At 53.3% G+C, this 22710-nt stretch overlaps 1 protein-coding gene across 1 annotated transcript in view; it reads left to right on the forward strand.

Moving 5' to 3' along the window:
* Positions 1–22710, forward strand: part of LOC140480305 (nuclear receptor-binding protein 2-like) — a 146217-nt gene that overhangs the window by 105318 nt on the left and 18189 nt on the right. Inside the window, exons 15-16 of the mRNA XM_072575009.1 lie at positions 5115–5178; positions 5336–5391. Of these exons, the coding sequence (XP_072431110.1) occupies positions 5115–5178; positions 5336–5391 (120 nt within the window). The remainder of the gene's footprint in view (positions 1–5114; positions 5179–5335; positions 5392–22710) is intronic.

The raw sequence follows: 22710 nt of genomic DNA on the forward strand, positions 1-22710 counted from the left end.
TTAAAAATCCCACAACACCAGGTTATAGTGCCGCAGGTTTATTAGGAAGCACTAGCTTTCGGAGCGTCGCTCCTTCATCAGGTGGTTATGGAGCAGGATCACAAGACATAAATCCCAGAACTTCATTTAAGTCACATTCTCAAGATAATTTAAGGTTTTATAACAAAAGGTGATATCTCAGCTGAGACAATGCCTTAAAGGTGTGAGTCAGACCAATCTTGAGTCAGACTGGTTCTATTTCCAAAGAGGACTTTCCAATATTATATGGATTCACTGCAGGCATTGACTGCTGCAGCTTCTGTATTTTTTGAGCAAAATAGAATGGATCTGCAAATATAATTCCGCAAATACAAATTCACCCATAAACCTATATGTGTGTGCGCATGCAGGAGAGAGAGAGAGAGAGAGAGACAGAGACAGAGTGAGTGTGTGCGTGTGAGTGTGAGTGCATGTGGGAGAGTGTGTGTTTTTACATGTGTGAATGTGATAGGGCATAAGCCTGTGAGGGGGTGTGAACATGGATGTGAGTGTGGGGGTTGTATGTGTGTGTGTATGAGAGAGGGTCTGTGTGTGTGTGTGTGTGTTTATAGGATAGTGCAATGGTGGTCCCCTGTAATGTGACATGAACCCAAGGTCCTGGTTGAGGCCCTCCCTATGGGTACTGAACTTAGCCATCAGCCTCTGCTCGGCCATTCTGCAATGTTTCCTGTCCTAGATTCCGACTTAAAGGATGGTCACCCAAAGGTCTGAAGTCGAATGTCCTGGACCACTGAAGTGTTCCCCAACTGGGAGGGAACCCTCCTGTCTGGTGAATGTTGTGCGGTGCCCATTCATCCGTTGTCGTAGTGCCTGCTTGGTCTCACCAATGTACCATGCTTCCGGGCATCCTTGCCTGCACCTGATACAACACAACGCCAACCATGCTCTCAAAACCAATCGCAACATTGTCATTCAGAATGGAACAGATTACTGCAAGGAAGTGTACCGATAACTGAACAACCAGGAACACTACAGGCAACTACTGGCTGATCTGACCAAAGAACACACCCATGAACTAAACACATCAGGACTTTGGATCCAGTCCTTTAGAGTTCCCTACGCACCCTCATCCCACGTACTCCTCACGGAGGTGACTTTTCCTGCCTTCCAAAGATACACAAAGCCAACACACCAGGACATCCCATTGTATCAGGCAATGGGCCCCTGTGTGAGAACCTCTCTGGTTATGTTGAAGGCATCTTGAAGCCATTGTACTGGGGACCCCCAGCTTCTGTCGCGACACTATGGATTTCTTACAGAAACTCAGCACCCACGGACCAGTTGAACCGGGAACATTCCTCGTCACAATGGACGTTTCAGCACTCTACACCAGCATCCCCCACAATGATGGCATTGCGGCAACAGCCTCAGTACTCAACACCAACAACTGCTAATCTCCAAACACCATCCTACAACTCATCCGCTTTATCCTCAATCACAACATCTTCACCTTTGACAACCAGTTCTTCATTCAGACACACGGAACAGCCATGGGGACCAAATCTGCACCCCAAAATGCCAACATTTTTATGCACAGATTTGAACAAGATTTCTTCTCTATGCAGGATCTCTAACCAACACTATACACCAGGTACATTGATGACATTTCCTTCCTGTGGACCCATGGCGAGGAGTCACTGATAAAACTACACAGTGACATCAACAAGTTTCATCCCACCATCAAACTCACCATGGACTACTCTCGACTGTCTGTCTCATTCTGGGACACGTCCATCTCCATCAAGGACGGACACCTCAACACCACACTCTACCGCAAACCCACAGACAATCTCACAATGCTACACTTCTCCAGCTTCCACCCAAAACATATTAAAACAGCCATTCCCTATGGACAAGCCCTACACATACACCGGATCTGCTCAGAGGAGGAGGAACGTGACGGACACCTGGAAGTACTCAGGATGCCCCCACAAGAACGGGGTACGATGCCCAGCTCATTGACCGCCAGTTCCAACGTGCCACAGCAAGGAACCGTAATGACCTCCTCAGGAGACATCACTATATCATTATATCACTGTATTCATCTGCTATAAATTCTATGTCTTATGATCCTGCTCCACAGCTACCTGATGAAGGAGCAGTGCTCCGAAAGCTAGTGCTTCCTAATAACCTGATATTGTGTGATTTTTAACTTTGTGCACCCAAGTCCAACACCGGCTCCCCCACATAGAGACGTAGAGATGTACAGCATGGAAACAGCTCATATCCCCCCAAACCCTTCCTATTCATATATCCGTCCAAACGCCTCTTAAATGCTGCTCTTGTACCAGCCTGCACCACTTCCTCTGGCAGCCCATTCCATACACGTGTGAAGCAGTTGCCCCTTAGGTCTCTTTTATATCTTTCCCCTCTCACCCTAAACCTATGCCCTCTAGTTCTGGACTCCCCGACCCCAGAGAGAAGACTATCTATTTATCCTATCCATGCCCCTCATGATTTATAAACTTCTATAAGGTCACCCCTCAGCCTCCGACGCTCCAGGGAAAACAGCCCCAACCTGTTCAGCCTCTCCCTGTAGCTCAGATCCTCCAACCCTGGCAACATCCTTGTAAATCTTTTCTGAACCCTTTCAAGTTTCACAACGTCTTTCCGATAGGAAGGAGACCAGAATTGCATGCAATATTCCAACAGTGGCCTAACCAATGTCCTGTACAGCCACAACCTGACCTCCCAACTCCTGTACTCAACACTCTGACCAATAAAGGAAAGCATACCAAACGCCTTCTTCACTATCCTATCTACCTGTGACTCCACTTTCAAGGAGAACCTGCACTCCAAGGTCTCTTTGTTCAGCAACACTCCCTAGGACCTTACCATTAAGTGTATAGGTCCTGCTAAGATTTGCTTTCCCAAAATGCAGCACCTCACATTTATCTGAATTAAACTACATCTGCCACTTCTCAGCCCATTGGCCCATCTGATCAAGATCCTGTTGTAATCTGAGGTAACCCTCTTCAATGTCCACTACACTTCCAATTTTGGTGTCATCTGCAAACTTACTAACTGTACCTCTTATGCTCACATCCAAATCAGTTACGTAAATGATGAAAAGGAGAGGACCCAGCACCGATCCTTGTGGCACTCCACTGGTCACAGGCCTCCAGTCTGAAAAACAACCCTCCACCACCACCCTCTGTCTTCTACCTTTGAGCCAGTTCTGTATCCAAATGGCTAGTTCTCCCTGTATTCAGTGAGATCTAACCTTGTTAATCAGTCTCCCATGGGGAACCTTGTCGAATGCCTTACTGAAGTCCATATAGATCACATCTACTGCTCTGCCCTCATCAATCTTCTTTGTTGCTTCCTCAAAAAACTCAATCAAGTTTGTGAGACATGATTTCCCACGCACAAAGCCATGTTGACTATCCCTAATCAGTCCTTGCCTTTCCAAATACGTGTACATCCTGTCCCTCAGGATTCCCTCCAACAACTTGCCCACCACAGAGGTCAGGCTCACTGGTCTATAGTTCGTTGGCTTGTCCTTACCACCCTTCTTAAACAGTGGCACCACGTTTGCCAACCTCCAGTCTTCCGGCACCTCACCTGTGACTATCAATGATACAAATATCTCAGCAAGAAGCCCAGCAATCACTTCTCTAGCTTCCCACAGAGTCCTCGGGTACACCTGATCAGGTCCTGGGGATTTATCCACCTTAAACTGTTTCAAGACATCCAGCACTTCCTCCTCTGTAATCTGGACATTTTGCAAGATGTCACCATCTATTTCCCTACAGTCTATATCTTCCATATCCTTTTCCACAGTAAATACTGATGCAAAATATTCATTTAATATTTCCCCCATTTTCTGAGGCTCCACACAAAGGCCGCCTTGCTGATCTTTGAGGGGCCCTATTCTCTCCCTAGTTACCCTTTTGTTCTTAATGTATTTGTAAAAACTCTTTGGATTCCCCTTAATTCTATTTGCCAAAGCTATCTCATGTCCCCTTTTTGCCCTCCTGATTTCCCTCTTAAGTATACTCCTACTTCCTTTATACTCTTCTAATGATTCACTCGATCTATCTTGTCTATACCTGACATATGTTTCCTTCTTTTTCTTAACCAAACCCTCAATTTCTTTAGTCATCCAGCATTCCCTATACCTACCAGCCTTCCCTTTCACCCTGACAGGAATATACTTTCTCTGGATTCTTGTTATCTCATTCCTGAAGGCTTCCCATTTTCCAGCCGTCCCTTTACCTGCGAACATCTGCCTCCAATCAGCTTTCGAAAATTCTTGCCTAATACCGTCAAAATTGGCCTTTCTCCAATTTAGAACTTCAACTTTTAGATCTGGTCTATCCTTTTCCATCACTACTTCAAAACGAATCGAATTATGGTCGCTGGCCCCAAAGTGCTCCCCCATTGACACCTCAGTCACCTGCCCTGCCTTATTTCCCAAGAGTAAGTCAAGTTTTGCACCTTCTCTAGTAGGTACATCCACATACTGAATCAGAAAATTGTCTTGTACACACTTAACAAATTCCTCTCCATCTAAACCTTTAACACTATGACAGTCCCAGTTGATGTTTGGAAAGTTAAAATCCCCTACCATAACCACCCTATTATTCTTTCTCAATTTCCCTTTGACTATTGGGGGGGTCTATAATACAATCCCAATAAGGTGATCATCCCTTTCTTATTTCTCAGTTCCACCCAAATAACTTCCCTGGATGTATTTCCGGGAATATCCTCCCTCAGCACAGCTGTAATGCTATCCCTTATCAAAAATGCCACTCCCCTTCCTCACTTACCTCCCTTTCTATCCTTCCTGTAGCATTTGTATCCTGGAACATTCAGCTGCCAGTCCTGCCCATCCCTGAGCCATGTTTCTGTAATTGCTATGATATCCCACTCCATTGTTCCTAACCATGCCCTGAGTTCATGGGGATTTAGGCACTTTTACAGCCCCAAAACATGCAATATCTCACTTACTAATCTTAACATGCTCCACAACCTCACCATCCAAACCACAATCTCCAGATGTAATGTCGCTGTGAGCTGGTTGATGGTAAAACCCCACATTGTACTGACCCCTCTCCCTCTCCTTCCCGCAGCTTACTCTCTTTCTCAAATTGGACGATCGTTTACACAGACATCTGACCTGTGATCTCTTGCCAAGTGAGTATCTCCCTGTGTGGGTATTTTGGGCATTTCTCCCACAATTTGCCCCCTCATACCCCCTCCACCAACAACACCCCCCCCCCCCCCCCCAATCTCTCAGTGCAAGAAGTGCTACTGAATAATCTGACCCTCTCTCTCTCTCTCTCGCTGTCAGCTGACCATTCCCAGGATTTGGCCCAAGAACTCGTGCAGTTTGGATTCATCAGCCAGGTAAGAGTGAGCATCCAACCTGATCTGCCCATCATCTGCCCCTTTGGTTCCCATTCTCCCCCGCTACTCCCTGCACTGGGCTAACACTCCCCAAATCTCCTGGCCGGAGGTGTTCCTGGTGATGTTGTTATGTGTTGCGGCCATCACACTCCCATTGGGTGATTGTTGAGGGAGGTCTAGTATCAGAGGGGCTAGTGGCCTTGGGCTAGTGTTCCAGAAACCCCAGAATTCCGATTCAAATTGCATTGTGTTGGATAGTGAGGCTAGATTGGATGAATAACATCTGGAACTGAAAGCCAGTGACGAAATGTTCCTTGATTGTTGGAAAATCCCATCTGGTTCACTTTAGGGCCTACGTGTGACTCCAGACCCACAGCGATGTGGCTGATGCTTAACTGTCCCCTGGGTAATTAGGGAGGGGTAATAAATACTGGCCTTGGTAGTGACCTCTCTCATCCTGTGAATGATAAAATGGGATCGCAGCCGCCTTCAGCTCCCAGGAGCATAAACTTTCAAACTCATTGCTGCGCACGGTCACTGAAGTTTCACATTTTACAAATTGCCTCAGCTTGTGTTTGTCAATTCTCTCCTCCACATTTCTCACTTGCACTTTCCGCAGGATGACTGTCAGAAGTTGGCGAACTTTCTGGAAGATACTTTCAGCAAGCTGCAAGGTGAACGGGTCACTGCCCTGTCACGGCAAGAGCTGACTCCAGACAGACACATCCCCTGACCCACTGCAGCTTCACCCCTGACACAGGCATCATCCCAGTGACAGCAGCACCAACACTGTGTCTGTGTCTGTATCCAGCCACCCCACTCACTACTCACAGCCGAACGTCTGCCTGTCAAATACTCCCAGGACAGGGATTACTCAGGGTCAGGGACGGCGTAAAGCTAACTCTACACTGTACCCCCCCCCCCCCCATCAAATACTCCCAGGACAGGGATTACACAGGGTCAGGGACAGCGTAAAGCTTACTCTACACTGTACCTCCCCCCATCAAACACTCCTAGGACTGGGATAGCATGGCGTTGGATACAGAGTAAAACTCCCTCTACACCATTCCCCGAGTGAATTTGTGCAGGGTATCTTGTAGATGGTACACGCTGCTGCTACTGTGGGTCAGTGGTGGAGGGAGTGGATCCTTGTGGATGTGGTTCTAATCTAAGGCTGCTTTGTCCTGGATGGTTAAGATCAGAGTGGTGCTGGAAAAGCACAGCACGTCAGGCAGCATCTGAAGAGCAAGAAAATCGACATTTCAGGCAGGAGCCCTTCATCAGGAATGCCTGAAACATTGATTCTCCTGCTCCTCGGATGCTGCCTGAACTGCTGTGTTTTTCCACAGTGACACTCTTGACAGTATTCTATCACCCTCCTGCCTTGTCCCTTGTAGATGGTGGACAGGCCTTGGGGTGTCAGGTGGGGAGTTACTCGCTGCAGGATTCCCAGCCTCTGACCTGTTCTTGGAGCCGCTGTGTTTATGTGGTAGGTCCTACTGAGTGTCTGGTCACTGGTCACCCCCAGGATGTTAACTGAGGTTGGGGGGGGGGGGGGCAGCATGAGAAAGAAGCAAACTCCATAGAATTGAAATTCCACCCCCCCCCCCCCCCCACCCAAGTCTTGTTCTACATGGAGGATACCGATTCTTCAGCTGAGGGAGGACAGTATGTGGTCGTCAGCAGGAGGTTTAACCTGATGAGATAAGGTTTCCCAGTGATGAAGAACTCTGACACATCGGATGGCAGTGGTTTTCAGGTTTTAGCCCACTTCAGTGGGTGAAAGAATCTCCAATCAGGGTTCGGATTGGTCCAGCCCAAAACACTCACCTGCAACATTGACACTTGGATTCCGAGAAGGTGCCTGATACAGCGCTACACAACAAACTTGTGAAGAGAGTTTGAGATGTTGGTGTAAATGGAACAGTGAGAATATGGATACAACATTAGCTGAGTGACAGGAAACAGAGAGGAATGGGCTGGAGGAATATTTGGAATGGTGTTCCCAGAGGGTGGTTTTGGGAGCCTTGCTTTTCTTGATCTACATTAATGATTGGGATCTTACTGTGCAGGGGACAATTGCACAGTTTACAGATTGACACAAAACTTGGAAGAATTGTGGACCAGAAGAACAAAGTGAGGCCCTGCAGATGCTGGAGAGTCAGAGTCTTACTAACAAGAGTTGAAAATTATGAAGGGCTTTAGCCCAAAATGTTGACTGTCCTGTTGCTCGGATGCTGCCTGACCTGCTGTGCTTTTCCAGCACCACACTCCCGACACAGAGTACAATAGCAAGGGGGTGATGTTGAACTTGTCCAGGACCCTTGTTGGTCCTCAGCTGGAGTATTGTGTACAGGCTGTGGGCCCCACATTATAGGAAAGATGGGAATGCATTGGAGAGCGTGCAGAAAGTGATTTACAGGAATGGTTTCCGGAATGAGAAACTTCAGGAATGGTGGGGGGGAGCGATTGAAGGTGTTGGGACTGTTCTCCCCAGAGAGAGGATGGCTGGGAGAGAGGTCTGATAGAGGTTTTCAGGTATTTAAGGGATAAAAGAAAGACGAGACTAAGATTAGGGCCAATCAAGGATAGTAGTGGGAAGGTGAGTGTGGAGTCAGAGGAGGTAGGGGAAGCACTAAATGAATATTTTTCGATAGTATTCACTCTAGAAAACGACAATGTTGTTGAGGAGAATACAGAGATACAGGCTACTAGACTAGGTGGGATTGAGGGTCACAAGGAAGAGGTATTAGAAATCCTGTAGAGTGTGAAAATAGATAAATCCCCTGGGCCGGATGGGATTTATCCTAGGATCCTCTGGGAAGCCAGGGAGGAGATTGCCGAGCCTTTGGCATTGATCTTTACATCGTCATTGTCTGCAGGAATAGTGCCAGAAGACTGGAGGATAGCAAATGTGGTTCCCCTGTTCAAGAAGGGGAGTAGAGACAACCCTGGGAATTATAGATCAGTGAGCCTTACTTCAGTTGTTGGTAAAGTGTTGGAAAAGGTTATAAGAGATAGGATTTATAATCATCTAGAAAATAATAATTTGATTGGGGATAGTCAGCACGGTTTTGTGAAGGGTAGGTCGTACCTCAAAAACCTTTTTGAGTTCTTTGAGAAGGTGACCAAACAGGTAGATGAGAGTAAACCGGTTGATGTGGTATATATGGATTTCAGCAAGGTGTTCGATAAGGTTCCCCACAGTAGCCTATTGTACAAAATGCGGAGAAATAAGATCGTGGGAGGTATAGCAGTTTGGATCAGTAATTGGCTTGCTGAAAGAAGACAGAGGGTGGTGGTTGGGGAAATGTTCACCCTGGAGTCCAGTTACCAGTGGGGTACCGCAAGGGTCGGTGTTGGGTCCACTGCTGTTCGTCATTTTTATAAACGACCTGGATGATGGCGTAGAAGGGTGGGTTAGTAAATTTGCAGACGACACTAAGGTCGGTGGAGTTGTGGATAGTGACGAAGGATGTTGCAGGTTACAGAGAGACATAGATATGCTGCAGAGCTGGGCTGAGAGGTGGCAAATGGAGTTTAATGTGGACAAGTGTGAGGTGATTCACTTTGGTCGGAGTAACCGGAATGCAAAGTACTGGGCTCATGGTAAGATTCTTGGTAGCGTAGACGAGCAGAGAGATCTTGGTGTCCAGGTACACAGATCCTTGAAAGTTACCACCCAGATTGACAGGGTTGTTAAGAAGGCATACAGTGTTTTAGCTTTTATTAATAGAGGGATTGAGTTCCGGAACCATGAGGTTATGCTACAGCTGTACAAAACTCTGGTGCGGCCGCACTTGGAGTATTGTGTACAGTTCTGGTCACCGCGTTATAAGAAGGATGTGGAAGCTTTGGAAAGGGTGCAGAGGATTTACTCGGATATTGCCTGGTCTGGAGGGAAGGCTGAGGGACTTGAGGCTGTTCTCGTTAGAGAGAAGAAGGTTGAGAGGTGACTTAATCGAGACATATAAGATAATCAGAGGGTTAGATAGGGTGGACAAGGAGAACCTTTTTCCAAGTATGGGGACAGTGAGCACGAGGGGACATAGCTTTAAATTGAGGGGTGATAGATATAGGACAGATGTCAGAGGTAGTTTCTTTACTCAGAGAGTAGTAAGGGTATGGAATACTTTGCCTGCAACGGTAGTAGATTCACCAACTTTAAGTACATTTAAGTCGTCATTGGACAGTCATATGGACGTACATGGAATAGTGTAGGTTAGATGGGCTTCAGATTGGAATGACAGGCCGGCACAACATCGAGGGCCGAAGGGCCTGTACTGCGCTGGAATGTTCTATGTTCTATAACCAGGAGCAGGGCTGGACAGAGCAGACAGGGAGAAATAATTCCTGGGAGAAGTAAGGAGTGCAGATGCTGGAGATCAGAGTCGAGAGTGTGGTGCTGGAAAAACGCAGCAGGTCAGGCAGCATCCAAGGACCAGGAGAGTCGAAATGTTGATTCTCCTGCTCCTGGGCTGCTGCCTGACTTGCTGTACTTTTCCAGCACCACACTCGAGAAACTGTTCCTCTTGTTCGAAGTGATAGGTAAGTTTACCTTTCATCTTGATCTAGGGATTAGAGGCTGGATGAAAATAATTAAGGTTGGCAGGACAGCTGGAAAGCTTCGTGAGAAAGTAATTGAAAAGTACAATGAAATTTACAAGACTTTGGGCATTGACGCCCTGTCTCTGGTGGTGACTGTTTCTGAGTCAGGTTTGGGTATGATCACTGGGACAAACTGACAAGGTCCCTCTCGATATGGTCAATACGGGGAAAATCACAGGCTTGCTCAAGGTCGGGTTTCACCTCCTGGGTTTTGCTGACTCCTTTACAAAACACCTTTTTAAACTCATTGCAGACAGACGCCCCACAAACGGTCAGTGTGAGGGCTCTGACAGGCTTGGCTTTTCATTCTGACTGGGAGGTGATAAAGGGGCAGTGCAGAAGCTGGTGTTGACCAGGACCTTGTTCTTGTTAGAAACACAATCCTCATCTTACTCAAAACTGGCTTGGTTCCCACTGAAAACCCCCAGATTGTGATTAGCAGGTACCTTCTAGAAACTTCCCTGTCTATTATCTCAGAGACATGTGGCAACTTCACAATGTACCATGAACTCAGTTTTAAATTTACACATTATTAAAATAATCAGTAAGTTAATACGCACATAACTCAATTAGGATTTTGGGATTTATTTTATTGTGGGATGTGGGTGTCTCCAGTTGGGCCCAGCATTTATTGCCCGTCCCTAGTTGCCCCTTGAGAAGGTGGGGGTAAGCTGCCTTGTTGACCCGCTGCAGTCCATGTGCTGTGGGTTGACCCACAATGTCCCTGAGGGAGGGAATTCCAGGATTCTGACCCGGTGACAGTGAAGGAACGGTGATATATTTCCCAGTCAGGATGGAGAGTGGCTCAGAGGGGAACCTGCAGGGGGTGGTGTTCCCGTGTATCTGCTGCCCCTGTCCTTCTAGATGGAAGTGGTCGTGGGTTTGGAAGGTGCTGTCTGAGGGTCTTTGGTGAGTTTCTGCAGTGCATCGTGGAGGTCGTACACACTGCTGCTACTGAGCGTTGGTGGTGGAGGGAGTGGGGTGTTTGTGGATGTGGTGCCAATCAAATGGGGGCTGTTTTGTCCTGGATGGTGTTGAGCTTCTTGAGTGTTGTTGGAGCTGCCCCCATCCAGAGGCAAGTGGGGAGTATTCCATCACCCTCCTGCCTTGTCCCATGTAGATGGTGGACAGGCCTTGGGGAGTCAGGAGGGGAGTTACTCGCTGCAGGATTCCCAGCCTCTGACCTGCTCTTGTAGCTGCTGTGTTTATGTGGCTGTCCCTGTCCTGGGAGTGTTTGATGGGGAAAGTGTAGAGAGAGCTTTACTCTGTATCTAACCCTGTGCTGTCCCTGTCCTGGGAGTGTGTGATGAGGGGACAGTGTAGAGGGAGCTTTACTCTGTATCTAACCCTGTGCTGTCCCTGTCCTGGAAGTGTGTGATGAGGGGACGTGTAGAGAGAACTTTACTCTGTATCCAACCGCGTGCTGACCCTGGCCTGGGAGTGTTTGATGGGGACAGTGTAGAGGGAGCTTTACTCTGTATCTAACCCTGTGCTGTCCCTGTCCTGGGAGTGTGTGATGAGGGGACAGTGTAGAGGGAGCTTTACTCTGTATCTAACCCCGTGCTGTCCCTGTCCTGGAAGTGTGTGATGAGGGGACAGTGTAGAGAGAACTTTACTCTGTATCTAACCCCGTGCTGTCCCTGTCCTGGGAGTGTTTGATGGGAACAGTGTAGAGGGAGCTTTACTCTGTATCTAACCCCGTGCTGTCCCTGTCCTGGGAGTGTTTGATGGGAACAGTGTAGAGGGAGCTTTACTCTGTATCTAACCCCGTGCTGTCCCTGTCCTGGGAGTGTTTGATGGGAACAGTGTAGAGGGAGCTTTACTCTGTATCTAACCCCGTGCTGTCCCTGTCCTGGGAGTGTTTGATGGGAACAGTGTAGAGGGAGCTTTACTCTGTATCTAACCCCGTGCTGTCCCTGTCCTGGGAGTGTTTGATGGGAACAGTGTAGAGGGAGCTTTACTCTGTATCTAACCCCGTGCTGTCCCTGTCCTGGGAGTGTTTGATGGGAACAGTGTAGAGGGAGCTTTACTCTGTATCTAACCCCGTGCTGTCCCTGTCCTGGGAGTGTTTGATGGGAACAGTGTAGAGGGAGCTTTACTCTGTATCTAACCACTGTGCTGAGTCTGCAGTGAGGAGTGATCATTGCTCATTTTATCTAATACACTTGCTCTGAATAATAGCTAAGATTCAGAATAAAGATTACTGATTGAATGCTGTGCATAAAATTGCTGTTGTAATTTTTAACTCTGTGTGTTTATGTGTATATATTTGTGTGCATGTAGTTGGCAGTGTGTGTATGTGAGTGTGTGTGTGTGTTTCTGGAAGTGTGAATGTGTGTGTGGATGTATATCTGCAAGTGTGAGAATGTGAAAGTGTGTGTGAGAGAGAGAATGTATCTGTGAGTGAATGTATTAGTGTGAGTATCTGAGTGCCAATTAAGTGGAGTGTGTGGGAGTATCTGTCAGTGTACATGTCTGTGAGTGTGTCTGTCAGTGTGTGTGTGTCTGTGAGTGTGTCTGTGTGTGTGTGTGTGTGTCTGTGTGTGTGTCTGTGTGTGTGTCTGTGTGTGTGTCTGTCTGTGTGTGTGTGTCTGTGAGTGTGTGTCTGTGAGTGTGTGTCTGTGAGTGTGTGTCTGTCAGTGTGTGTGTGTCTGTGAGTGTACGTGTCTGTCAGTGTGTGTGTGTCTGTGAGTGTGTCTGTCAGTGTGTGTGTGTGTCTGTGTGTGTACCTGTCTGTCAGTGTGAGTATCTGTCAGTGTGTGTGTCTATCAGTGTGTGTGTCTGTCAGTGTGTGTGTGTGTCAGTGTGTGTGTCTGTGAGTGTGTGTGTGTCAGTGTGTGTGTCTGTGAGTGTGTGTGTGTCTGTGTGTGTGTCTGTGAGTGTGTACCTGTCTGTCAGTGTGTGTGTGTGTGTGTCTGTGTGTGTGTCTGTCAGTGTGTGTGTGTCTGTGAGTGTACCTGTCAGTGTACCTGTCAGTGTGTGTGTGTCTGTGTCAGTGTGTGTGTGTCTGTGTGTGTGTCTGTCAGTGTGTGTGTGTCTGTGAGTGTACCTGTCTGTCAGTGTGTGTGTCTGAGAGTGTGTGTGTGTCTGTGAGTGTGTGTGTGTCTGTGTGTGTGTCTGTGAGTGTGTGTCTGTCAGTGTGTGTGTGTGTCTGTATGTGTGTCTGTCAGTGTGTGTGTGTCTGTGTGTGTACCTGTCTGTCAGTGTGAGTATCTGTCAGTGTGTGTGTCTGTGAGTGTGTGTCTGTCAGTGTGTGTGTGTGTCTGTATGTGTGTCTGTCAGTGTGTGTGTGTCTGTGTGTGTACCTGTCTGTCAGTGTGAGTATCTGTCAGTGTGTGTGTCTGTGAGTGTGTGTCTGTCAGTGTGTGTGTGTGTCTGTATGTGTGTCTGTCAGTGTGTGTGTGTCTGTGTGTGTACCTGTCTGTCAGTGTGAGTATCTGTCAGTGTGTGTGTCTATCAGTGTGTGTGTCTGTCAGTGTGTGTGTGTCTGTGTGTGTGTCTGTCAGTGTGTGTGTGTCTGTGAGTGTACCTGTCTGTCAGTGTGTGTGTCTGAGAGTGTGTGTGTGTCTGTGAGTGTGTGTGTGTCTGTGTGTGTGTCTGTGAGTATGTGTCTGTCAGTGTGTGTGTGTGTCTGTATGTGTGTCTGTCAGTGTGTGTGTGTCTGTGTGTGTACCTGTCTGTCAGTGTGAGTATCTGTCAGTGTGTGTGTCTGTGAGTGTGTGTCTGTCAGTGTGTGTGTGTGTCTGTATGTGTGTCTGTCAGTGTGTGTGTGTCTGTGTGTGTACCTGTCTGTCAGTGTGAGTATCTGTCAGTGTGTGTGTCTGTGAGTGTGTGTCTGTCAGTGTGTGTGTGTGTCTGTATGTGTGTCTGTCAGTGTGTGTGTGTCTGTGTGTGTACCTGTCTGTCAGTGTGTGTGTCTGTCAATGTGTGTCTGTCAGTGTGTGTGTCTGTCAGTGTGTGTGTCTGTGAGTGTGAGTATCTGTGTGTCTGTGAGTGTGTGTATCTGTCAGTGTGTGTGTCTGTGCCTGTCAGTGTGTGTATGAGTATATCTGTCAGTGTGTGTGTCTGTGAGTGTGTATCCGTGTGTGTGTATGTGTCAGTGAGTGTGTATCGGTGAGTGTGTTTATGTGTCAGTGTGAGTATCTGGGAGTGTGGTGGAGGGGGTCTCTCACTCCTGCGGGCTCTGGGCCTGTGCCCTGAGTGCAGAGGGTTGTGTTTGCGTGGTGCTGAGGGGCAGGAGCAGCAGTCCAGTTGTGGGGTCCTGGACACACAGCCTGCTCATCTGGAGATAGGTGAGGTTCTGCAGGGTGTCAGGGTGAAAGAAGCCTCTGGTGTGTGTGCTGGGCTCAGAGAGGCTGATGAACAGCTCCTGGTCCAATAGACCATGTTGGTACGCGACATCGACAGGCAGACGGTGACTGTGATGGGGCTCAATGATGCCCCCTGTCACGACCTGGGCTTCCAGGAGACGCAGGGCATGAGTGGGAACAAGCAGCTCCTTTCTCATGGCCTGGAGGAGAGTGATGAGCTGCCCAGAGTCAGGGTCAGTGTAACCTGTCACCGCTCTCTCTGCTGCTAGCAACTTCTCCCTGAGCTCTCTGCCTACTAGACCTGTGCTCACGGCCTGCCTCACTGTCAGCCTCTGCCCCCCAGCAACATCGAGAATGAAGCCAGTTGCAGCCTGGGCCTCCAGGAGCATCATGCCTGTCGCAGGCCACACTCTCCCCTCCAGCACACACTCATAAATGGATAACCTCCTTGACTCAACACCCAGGAGCAAGACTCCTGCCACACAGCTGCTTCCCTGCACTGAGCTGTGAAGGGGAGAGCTCACCTCCCCTTCCTGAAATCCCGGAGCCCTCCATGGGGAGGCGTCAGCAGCACCCACCAACCCCTCCACAGTCACCCTGCTCTTCAGTCCATAGAACAGGGCACTGCCACCCTGTTCCTCACCCTCTGGCCATTGGGCACTGGCTGCTCTCTGCCAACCATTCCCATTTTCAACAGGAGCACAGCTCCCAGAATCCACCGGGACCCGAGAAGATCTGCTTAAGGATCCAGTCACTCCCACAGCCTGGAAAACAGGAAAATAAATCCATCATCGGGGTAACACCAGAACATGCTTTATCAGCTCGATTCAAACAGCATTCTGGTTCAAATCTGTCCTTATTTTAAACAGGACGCTCAATTGAAGAAAGCCCAAACAAATTCTGAGAGGAGGGAGAGACATTTATAAACAAGCAACGGTAACGCATTAGGAGGTGTGTTTACACTGCTGCCTTGCACTGTCGGAGGGTCAGTGCTGAGGGAGTGGGCACTGTCGGAGGGTCAGTGCTGAGGGAGTGGGCACTGTCGGAGGGTCAGTGCTGAGGGAGTGGGCACTGTCGGAGGGTCAGTGCTGAGGGAGTGGGCACTGTCGGAGGGTCAGTGCTGAGGGAGTGGGCACTGTCGGAGGGTCAGTGCTGAGGGAGTGGGCACTGTCGGAGGGTCAGTGCTGAGGGAGTGGGCACTGTCGGAGGGTCAGTGCTGAGGGAGTGGGCACTGTCGGAGGGTCAGTGCTGAGGGAGTGGGCACTGTCGGAGGGTCAGTGCTGAGGGAGTGCCGCACTGTTGGAGGGTCAGTGCTGAGGGAGTGCCGCACTGTCGGAGGGTCAGTGCTGAGGGAGTGGGCACTGTCGGAGGGTCAGTGCTGAGGGAGTGGGCACTGTCGGAGGGTCAGTGCTGAGGGAGTGGGCACTGTCGGAGGGTCAGTGCTGAGGGAGTGGGCACTGTCGGAGGGTCAGTGCTGAGGGAGTGGGCACTGTCGGAGGGTCAGTGCTGAGGGAGTGGGCACTGTCGGAGGGTCAGTGCTGAGAGAGCGCCACACTGTCGGAGGGTCAGTGCTGAGGGAGTGGGCACTGTCGGAGGGTCAGTGCTGAGGGAGTGCCGCACTGTTGGAGGGTCAGTGCTGAGGGAGTGCCGCACTGTCGGAGGGTCAGTGCTGAGGGAGTGGGCACTGTCGGAGGGTCAGTGCTGAGGGAGTGGGCACTGTCGGAGGGTCAGTGCTGAGGGAGTGGGCACTGTCGGAGGGTCAGTGCTGAGGGAGTGGGCACTGTCGGAGGGTCAGTGCTGAGGGAGTGGGCACTGTCGGAGGGTCAGTGCTGAGGGAGTGGGCACTGTCGGAGGGTCAGTGCTGAGGGAGTGGGCACTGTCGGAGGGTCAGTGCTGAGAGAGCGCCACACTGTCGGAGGGTCAGTGCTGAGGGAGTGGGCACTGTCGGAGGGTCAGTGCTGAGGGAGTGCCGCACTGTTGGAGGGTCAGTGCTGAGGGAGTGCCGCACTGTCGGAGGGTCAGTGCTGAGGGAGTGGGTACTGTCGGAGGGTCAGTGCTGAGGGAGTGGCCACTGTCGGAGGGTCAGTGCTGAGGGAGTGGGCACTGTCGGAGGGTCAGTGCTGAGGGAGTGGGCACTGTCGGAGGGTCAGTGCTGAGGGAGTGGGCACTGTCGGAGGGTCAGTGCTGAGGGAGTGGGCACTGTCGGAGGGTCAGTGCTGAGAGAGCGCCACACTGTCGGAGGGTCAGTGCTGAGGGAGTGGGCACTGTCGGAGGGTCAGTGCTGAGAGAGCGCCACACTGTCGGAGGGTCAGTGCTGAGGGGGTGCCGCACTGTCGGAGGGTCAGTGCTGAGGGAGTGGGCACTGTCGGAGGGTCAGTGCTGAGGGAGTGGGCACTGTCGGAGGGTCAGTGCTGAGGGAGTGCCACACTATCGCAGGGTCAGTGCTGAGGGAGTGGGCACTGTCGGAGGGTCAGTGCTGAGGGAGTGCCGCACTGTCGGAGGGTCAGTGCTGAGGGAGTGGGCACTGTCGGAGGGTCAGTGCTGAGGGAGTGGGCACTGTCGGAGGGTCAGTGCTGAGGGAGTGGGCACTGTCGGAGGGTCAGTGCTGAGAGAGCGCCACACTGTCGGAGGGTCAGTGCTGAGGGAGTGGGCACTGTCGGAGGGTCAGTGCTGAGAGAGTGCCACACTGTTGGAGGGTCAGTGCTGAGGGGGTGCCGCACTGTCGGAGGGTCAGTGCTGAGGGAGTGGGCACTGTCGGAGGGTCAGTGCTGAGGGAGTGCCACACTATCGCAGGGTCAGTGCTGAGGGAGTGGGCACTGTCGGAGGGTCAGTGCTGAGGGAGTGCCGCACTGTCGGAGGGTCAGTGCTGAGGGAGTGGGCACTGTCGGAGGGTCAGTGCTGAGGGAGTGCCACACTATCGCAGGGTCAGTGCTGAGGGAGTGCTGCACTGTCGGAGGGTCAGTGCTGAGAGAGTGGGCACTGTCGGAGGGTCAGTGCTGAGGGAGTGGGCACTGTCGGAGGGTCAGTGCTGAGGGAGTGCCACACTATCGCAGGGTCAGTGCTGAGGGAGTGCCGCACTGTCAGAGGGTCAGTGCTGAGGGTGTGCCACACTATCGCAGTGTCAGTGCTGAGGGAGTGCTGCACTGTCGGAGGGTCAGTGCTGAGGCAGTGGGCACTGTCGGAGGGTTAGTGGTGAGGAAGAGGGCACCGTCGGAGGGTCAGTGCTGAGGGAGTGGGCACTGTCGGAGGGTCGGTGCTGAGGGAGTGCCGCACTGTCGGAGGGTCAGTGCTGAGGGAGCGCCGCACTGTCGGAGGGTCAGTGCTGAGGGAATGGGCACTGTCGGAGGGTTAGTGGTGAGGGACAGGGCACCGTCGGACGGTCAGTGCTGAGGGAGTGGGCACTGTCGGAGGGTCAGTGCTGAGGGAGTGGGCACTGTCGGAGGGTCGGTGCTGAGGGAGTGCCGCACTGTCGGAGGGTCAGTGCTGAGGGAGCGCCGCACTGTCGGAGGGTCAGTGCTGAGGGAGCGCCACAGTGTCGGAGAGTCAGTGCTGAGAGAGCGCCACACTGTCGGAGGGTCAGTGCTGAGGGAGTGGGCACTGTCGGAGGGTCAGTGCTGAGGGAATGCAGCACTGTTGGAGAGTCAGTGCTGAGGGAGTGGGCACTGTCGGAGGGTCAGTGCTGAGGGAGTGGGCACTGTCGGAGGGTCAGTGCTGATGGAGTGCCCAGTGTCGGAGGGTCAGTGCTGAGGGAGTGGGCACTGTCAGAGGGTCAGTGCTGAGGGAGTGCCGTACTGTCGGAGGGTCAGTGCTGAGGGAGTGCCACACTATCGCAGGGTCAGTGCTGATGGAGTGGGCACTGTCGAAGGGTCAGTGCTGAGGGAGCACTGCATTGTCGGAGGGTCAGTGCTGAGGGAGTGCCGCACTGTCGGAGGGTCAGTGCTGACGGAGTGGGCACTGTCGGAGGGTTAGTGGTGAGGGAGAGGGCACCGTCGGAGGGTCAGTGCTGAGGGAGTGGGCACTGTCGGAGGGTCGGTGCTGAGGGAGTGCCGCACTGTCGGAGGGTCAGTGCTGAGGGAGCGCCGCACTGTCGGAGGGTCAGTGCTGAGGGAGCGCCACAGTATCGGACGGTCAGTGCTGAGGGAGTGCCGCACTGTCGGAGGGTCAGTGCTGAGGGAGCGCCGCACTGTCGGAGGGTCAGTGCTGAGGGAGCACCACAGTATCGGAAGGTCAGTGCTGAGGGACCGCCACAGTGTCGGAGGGTCAGTGCTGAGGGTGTGGGCACTGTCGGAGGGTTAGTGGTGAGGGAGAGGGCACCGTCGGAGGGTCAGTGCTGAGGGAGTGGGCACTGTCGGAGGGTCAGTGCTGAGGGAGTGCCGCACTGTCGGAGGGTCAGTGCTGAGGGAGCGCCGCACTGTCGGAGGGTCAGTGCTGAGGGAGTGCCACAGTATCGGAGGGTCAGTGCTGAGGGAGTGGGCACTGTCGGAGGGTCAGTGCTGAGGGAGTGGGCACTGTCGGAGGGTCGGTGCTGAGGGAGTGCCGCACTGTCGGAGGGTCAGTGCTGAGGGAGCGCCGCACTGTCGGAGGGTCAGTGCTGAGGGAGCGCCGCACTGTCGGAGGGTCAGTGCTGAGGGAGCACCACAGTATCGGAGGGTCAGTGCTGAGGGACCGCCACAGTGTTGGAGGGTCAGTGCTGAGGGTGTGGGCACTGTCGGAGGGTTAGTGGTGAGGGAGAGGGCACCATCGGAGGGTCAGTGCTGAGGGAGTGGGCACTGTCGGAGGGTCAGTGCTGAGGGAGTGGGCACTGTCGGAGGGTCGGTGCTGAGGGAGTGCCGCACTGTCGGAGGGTCAGTGCTGAGGGAGTGGGTAGTGTCGGAGGTTCAGTGCAGCGGGAGTGCCGCACTGTCGGAGGGTCAGTGCTGAGGGAGCACCGCACTCTTCGAGGTTCAGTGCTGAGGGAGTGATGCACTGTCGGAGGGTCAGTGCTGAGGGAGTGGGTAGTGTCGGAGGGTCAGTGCAGCGGGAGTGCCGCACTGTCGGAGGGTCAGTGCTGAGGGAGCACCGCACTCTTCGAGGTTCAGTGCTGAGGGAGTGATGCACTGTCGGAGGGTCAGTGCTGAGGGAGCGCCACACTGTCGGAGGGTCAGTGCTGAGGGAGTGGGCACTGTCGGAGGGTCAGTGCTGAGGGAGTGGGCACTGTCGGAGGGTCAATGCTGAGGTAGTGGGCACTGTCGAAGGGTCAGTGCTGATGGAGTGCGCAGTGTCGGTCGGGGGTCAGTGCTGAGGGAGTGCCGCACTGTCGGTCGGGGGTCAGTGCTGAGGGAGTGCCGCACTGTCGGAGGGTCAGTGCTGAGGGAGTGCCACACTATCGCAGGGTCAGTGCTGAGGGAGTGGGCACTGTCGAAGGGTCAGTGCTGATGGAGTGGGCACTGTCGGAGGGTCAGTGCTGAGGGAGCACTGCATTGTCGGAGGGTCAGTGCTGAGAGAGTGGGTAGTGTCGGAGGGTCGGTGCTGAGGGAGAGCCGCACTGTCGGGGGGACAGTACTGAGGAAGTGCCCCACTGTTAGAGGTTCAGTGCTGAGGGAGTGCCGCACTGTCGGAGGGTCAGTGCTGAGGGAGTGCGACACTGTCGGAGGGTCAGTACTGAGGGAGTGCCACACTGTCCCAGGGTCAGTGATGAGGGAGTGGGCACTGTCGGAGGGTCAGTGCTGAGGGAGTGCCGCACTGTCGGAGGGTCAGTGCTGAGGGAGTGGGCACTGTCGGAGGGTTGTGGTGAGGGAGAGGGCACCGTCGGAGTGTCAGTGCTGAGGGAGTGGGCACTGTCGGAGGGTCAGTGCTGAGGGAGCGCCACACTATCGCAGGGTCAGTGCTGAGGGAGTGCCGCCCTGTCGGAGGGTCAGTGCTGAGGGAGCGCCGCACTGTCGGAGGGTCAGTGCTGAGGGAGCGCCACAGTGTCGGAGGGTCAGTGCTGAGGGAGCGCCATGCTGACGGAGGGTCAGTGCTGAGGGAGTGGGCACTGTCGGAGGGTCAGTGCTGAGGGAGTGGGCACTGTTGTGGGGTCAGTACTGAGGGAGTGCCACTTTGTCGGGAGGGTCAGTACGTTTGGAGTGGGCATTGTCGGAGGGTCAGTGCTGAGGGAGTGGGCACTGTCGGAGGGTCAGTGCTGAGGGAGTGGGCACTGTCGGAGGGTTGTGGTGAGGGAGAGGGCATCGTCGGAGTGTCAGTGCTGAGGGAGTGGGCACTGTCGGAGGGTCAGTGCTGAGGGAGTGCCACACTGTCGGAGGGTCAGTGCTGAGGGAGCGCCACACTATCGCAGGGTCAGTGCTGAGGGAGTGCCGCCCTGTCGGAGGGTCAGTGCTGAGGGAACGCCGCGCTGTCGGAGGGTCAGTGCTGAGGAAGCGCCACGCTGTCGGAGGGTCAGTGCTGAGGGAGTGGGCACTGTCGGAGGGTCAGTGCTGAGGGAGTGGGCACTGTTGGGGGGTCAGTGCTGAGGGAGTGCCACTTTGTCGGGAGGGTCAGTACGTTTGGAGTGGGCATTGTCGGAGGGTCAGTGCTGATGGAGTGGGCACTGTCGGAGGGTCAGTGCTGAGGGAGTGGGCACTGTCAGAGGGTCAGTGCTGAGGTAGTGGGCACTGTGGAAGGGTCAGTGCTGATGGAGTGCGCAGTGTCGGTGGGGGGTCAGTGCTGAGGGAGTGCCGCACTATCGCAGGGTCAGTGCTGAGGGAGTGGGCACTGTCGGAGGGTCAGTGCAAAGGGAGTGGACACTGTCAGAGGGTCAGTGCTGAGGGAGTGCCGCATTGTCGGAGGGTCAGTGCTGAGGGAGCACTGCATTGTCGGAGGGTCAGTGCTGAGGGAGTGCCGCACTGTCGGAGGGTCAGTGCTGAGGGAGTGGGCACTGTCGGAGGGTCAGTGCTGAGGGAGTGCAGCACTGTCGGAGGGTCAGTGCTGAGGGAGTGCCGTACTGTCGGAGGGTCAGTGCTGAGGGAGTGGGCACTGTCGGAGGGTCAGTGCTGAGGGAGTGGGCACTGTTGGAGGGTCAGTGCTGATGGAATGCGCAGTGTCGGTGGGGGGTCAGTGCTGAGGGAGTGCCACTTTGTCGGGAGGGTCAGTACGTTTGGAGTGGGCATTGTCGGAGGGTCAGTGCTGAGGGAGTGGGCACTGTCGGAGGTCAGTGCTGAGGGAGTGGGCACTGTCGGAGGGTCAGTGCTGAGGGAGTGCCGCACTGTCGGAGGGTCAGTGCTGAGGGAGTGGGCACTGTCGGAGGGTCAGTGCTGAGGTAGTGGGCTCTGTCGAAGGGTCAGTGCTGATGGAGTGCCGCACTATCGGAGGGTCAGTGCTGATGGAGTGCCACACGATCGCAGGGTCAGTGCTGAGGTAGTGGGCACTGTAGGAGGGTCAGTGCTGAGGGAGCACTACATTGTTGGAGGGTCAGTGCTGAGGGAGTGCCGCCCTGTCGGAGGGTCAGTGCTGAGGGGGTGGGCACTGTCGGTGGGTCAGTGCTGATGGAGTGGGCACTGTCGGAGGGTCAGTGCTGAGGGAGTGCTGCACTGTGGAGGGTCAGTGCTGAGGGAGTGGGCACTGTCAGAGGATCAGTGCTCAGGGAGTGGGCACTGCCGAAGTGTCAGTGCTGAGGGAGTGGGTAGTGTCGGAGGGTCAGTGCAGCGGGAGTGCCGCATTGTCGGAGGGTCAGTGCTGAGTGAGTGCGCACTGTCGGGTGGGGGGATCAGTGCTGAGTGAGTGCCGCACTGTCGGTTGGGGGGGTCAGTGCTGAATGAGTGCTGCACTGTCGGGGGGACAGTACTGAGGGAGTGGGCACTGTTGGAGGGTCAGTGCTGAGGTAGTGGGCATTGTCGAAGGGTCAGTGCTGATGGAGTGCGCAGTGTTGGTGGGGGGTCAGTGCTGAAGGAGTGCCACTTTGTCGGGAGGGTCAGTACGTTTGGAGTGGGCATTGTCGGAGGGTCAGTGCTGAGGGAGTGGGCACTGTCGGAGGGTCAGTGCTGAGGGAGTGGGTACTGTCGGAGGGTCAGTGCTGAGGGAGTGGGCACTGTCGGAGGGTCAGTGCTGAGGGAGTGGGTACTGTCGGAGGGTCAGTGCTGAGGGAGTGGGTACTGTCGGAGGGTCAGTGCTGAGGGAGTGGGTACTGTCGGAGGGTCAGTGCTGAGTGAGTGGGCACTGTCGGTCTTTCCTCCTGCTCTGTTCGGAAACTGAGAGAATTTTGTGGACCTTAAGGGGAGGTAAACGTCTCCGAGGTCACTCTTGGAGAAAGAGCAGAGCCATTTCCCTCAAGTCCTGCACAATCCCGCGCATTCCCTTCATGGGCATCATGTCCCCCACCCCCTTTCCCTTGTCTCTTCCCCCCTCCCCGTTTCCCCTTCCCCTCCCCATCCCTGTCCCTGATCAGGGA

Source organism: Chiloscyllium punctatum, chromosome 8 (genome assembly GCF_047496795.1).
Source record: "Chiloscyllium punctatum isolate Juve2018m chromosome 8, sChiPun1.3, whole genome shotgun sequence".
Lineage (NCBI taxonomy): Eukaryota > Metazoa > Chordata > Chondrichthyes > Orectolobiformes > Hemiscylliidae > Chiloscyllium > Chiloscyllium punctatum.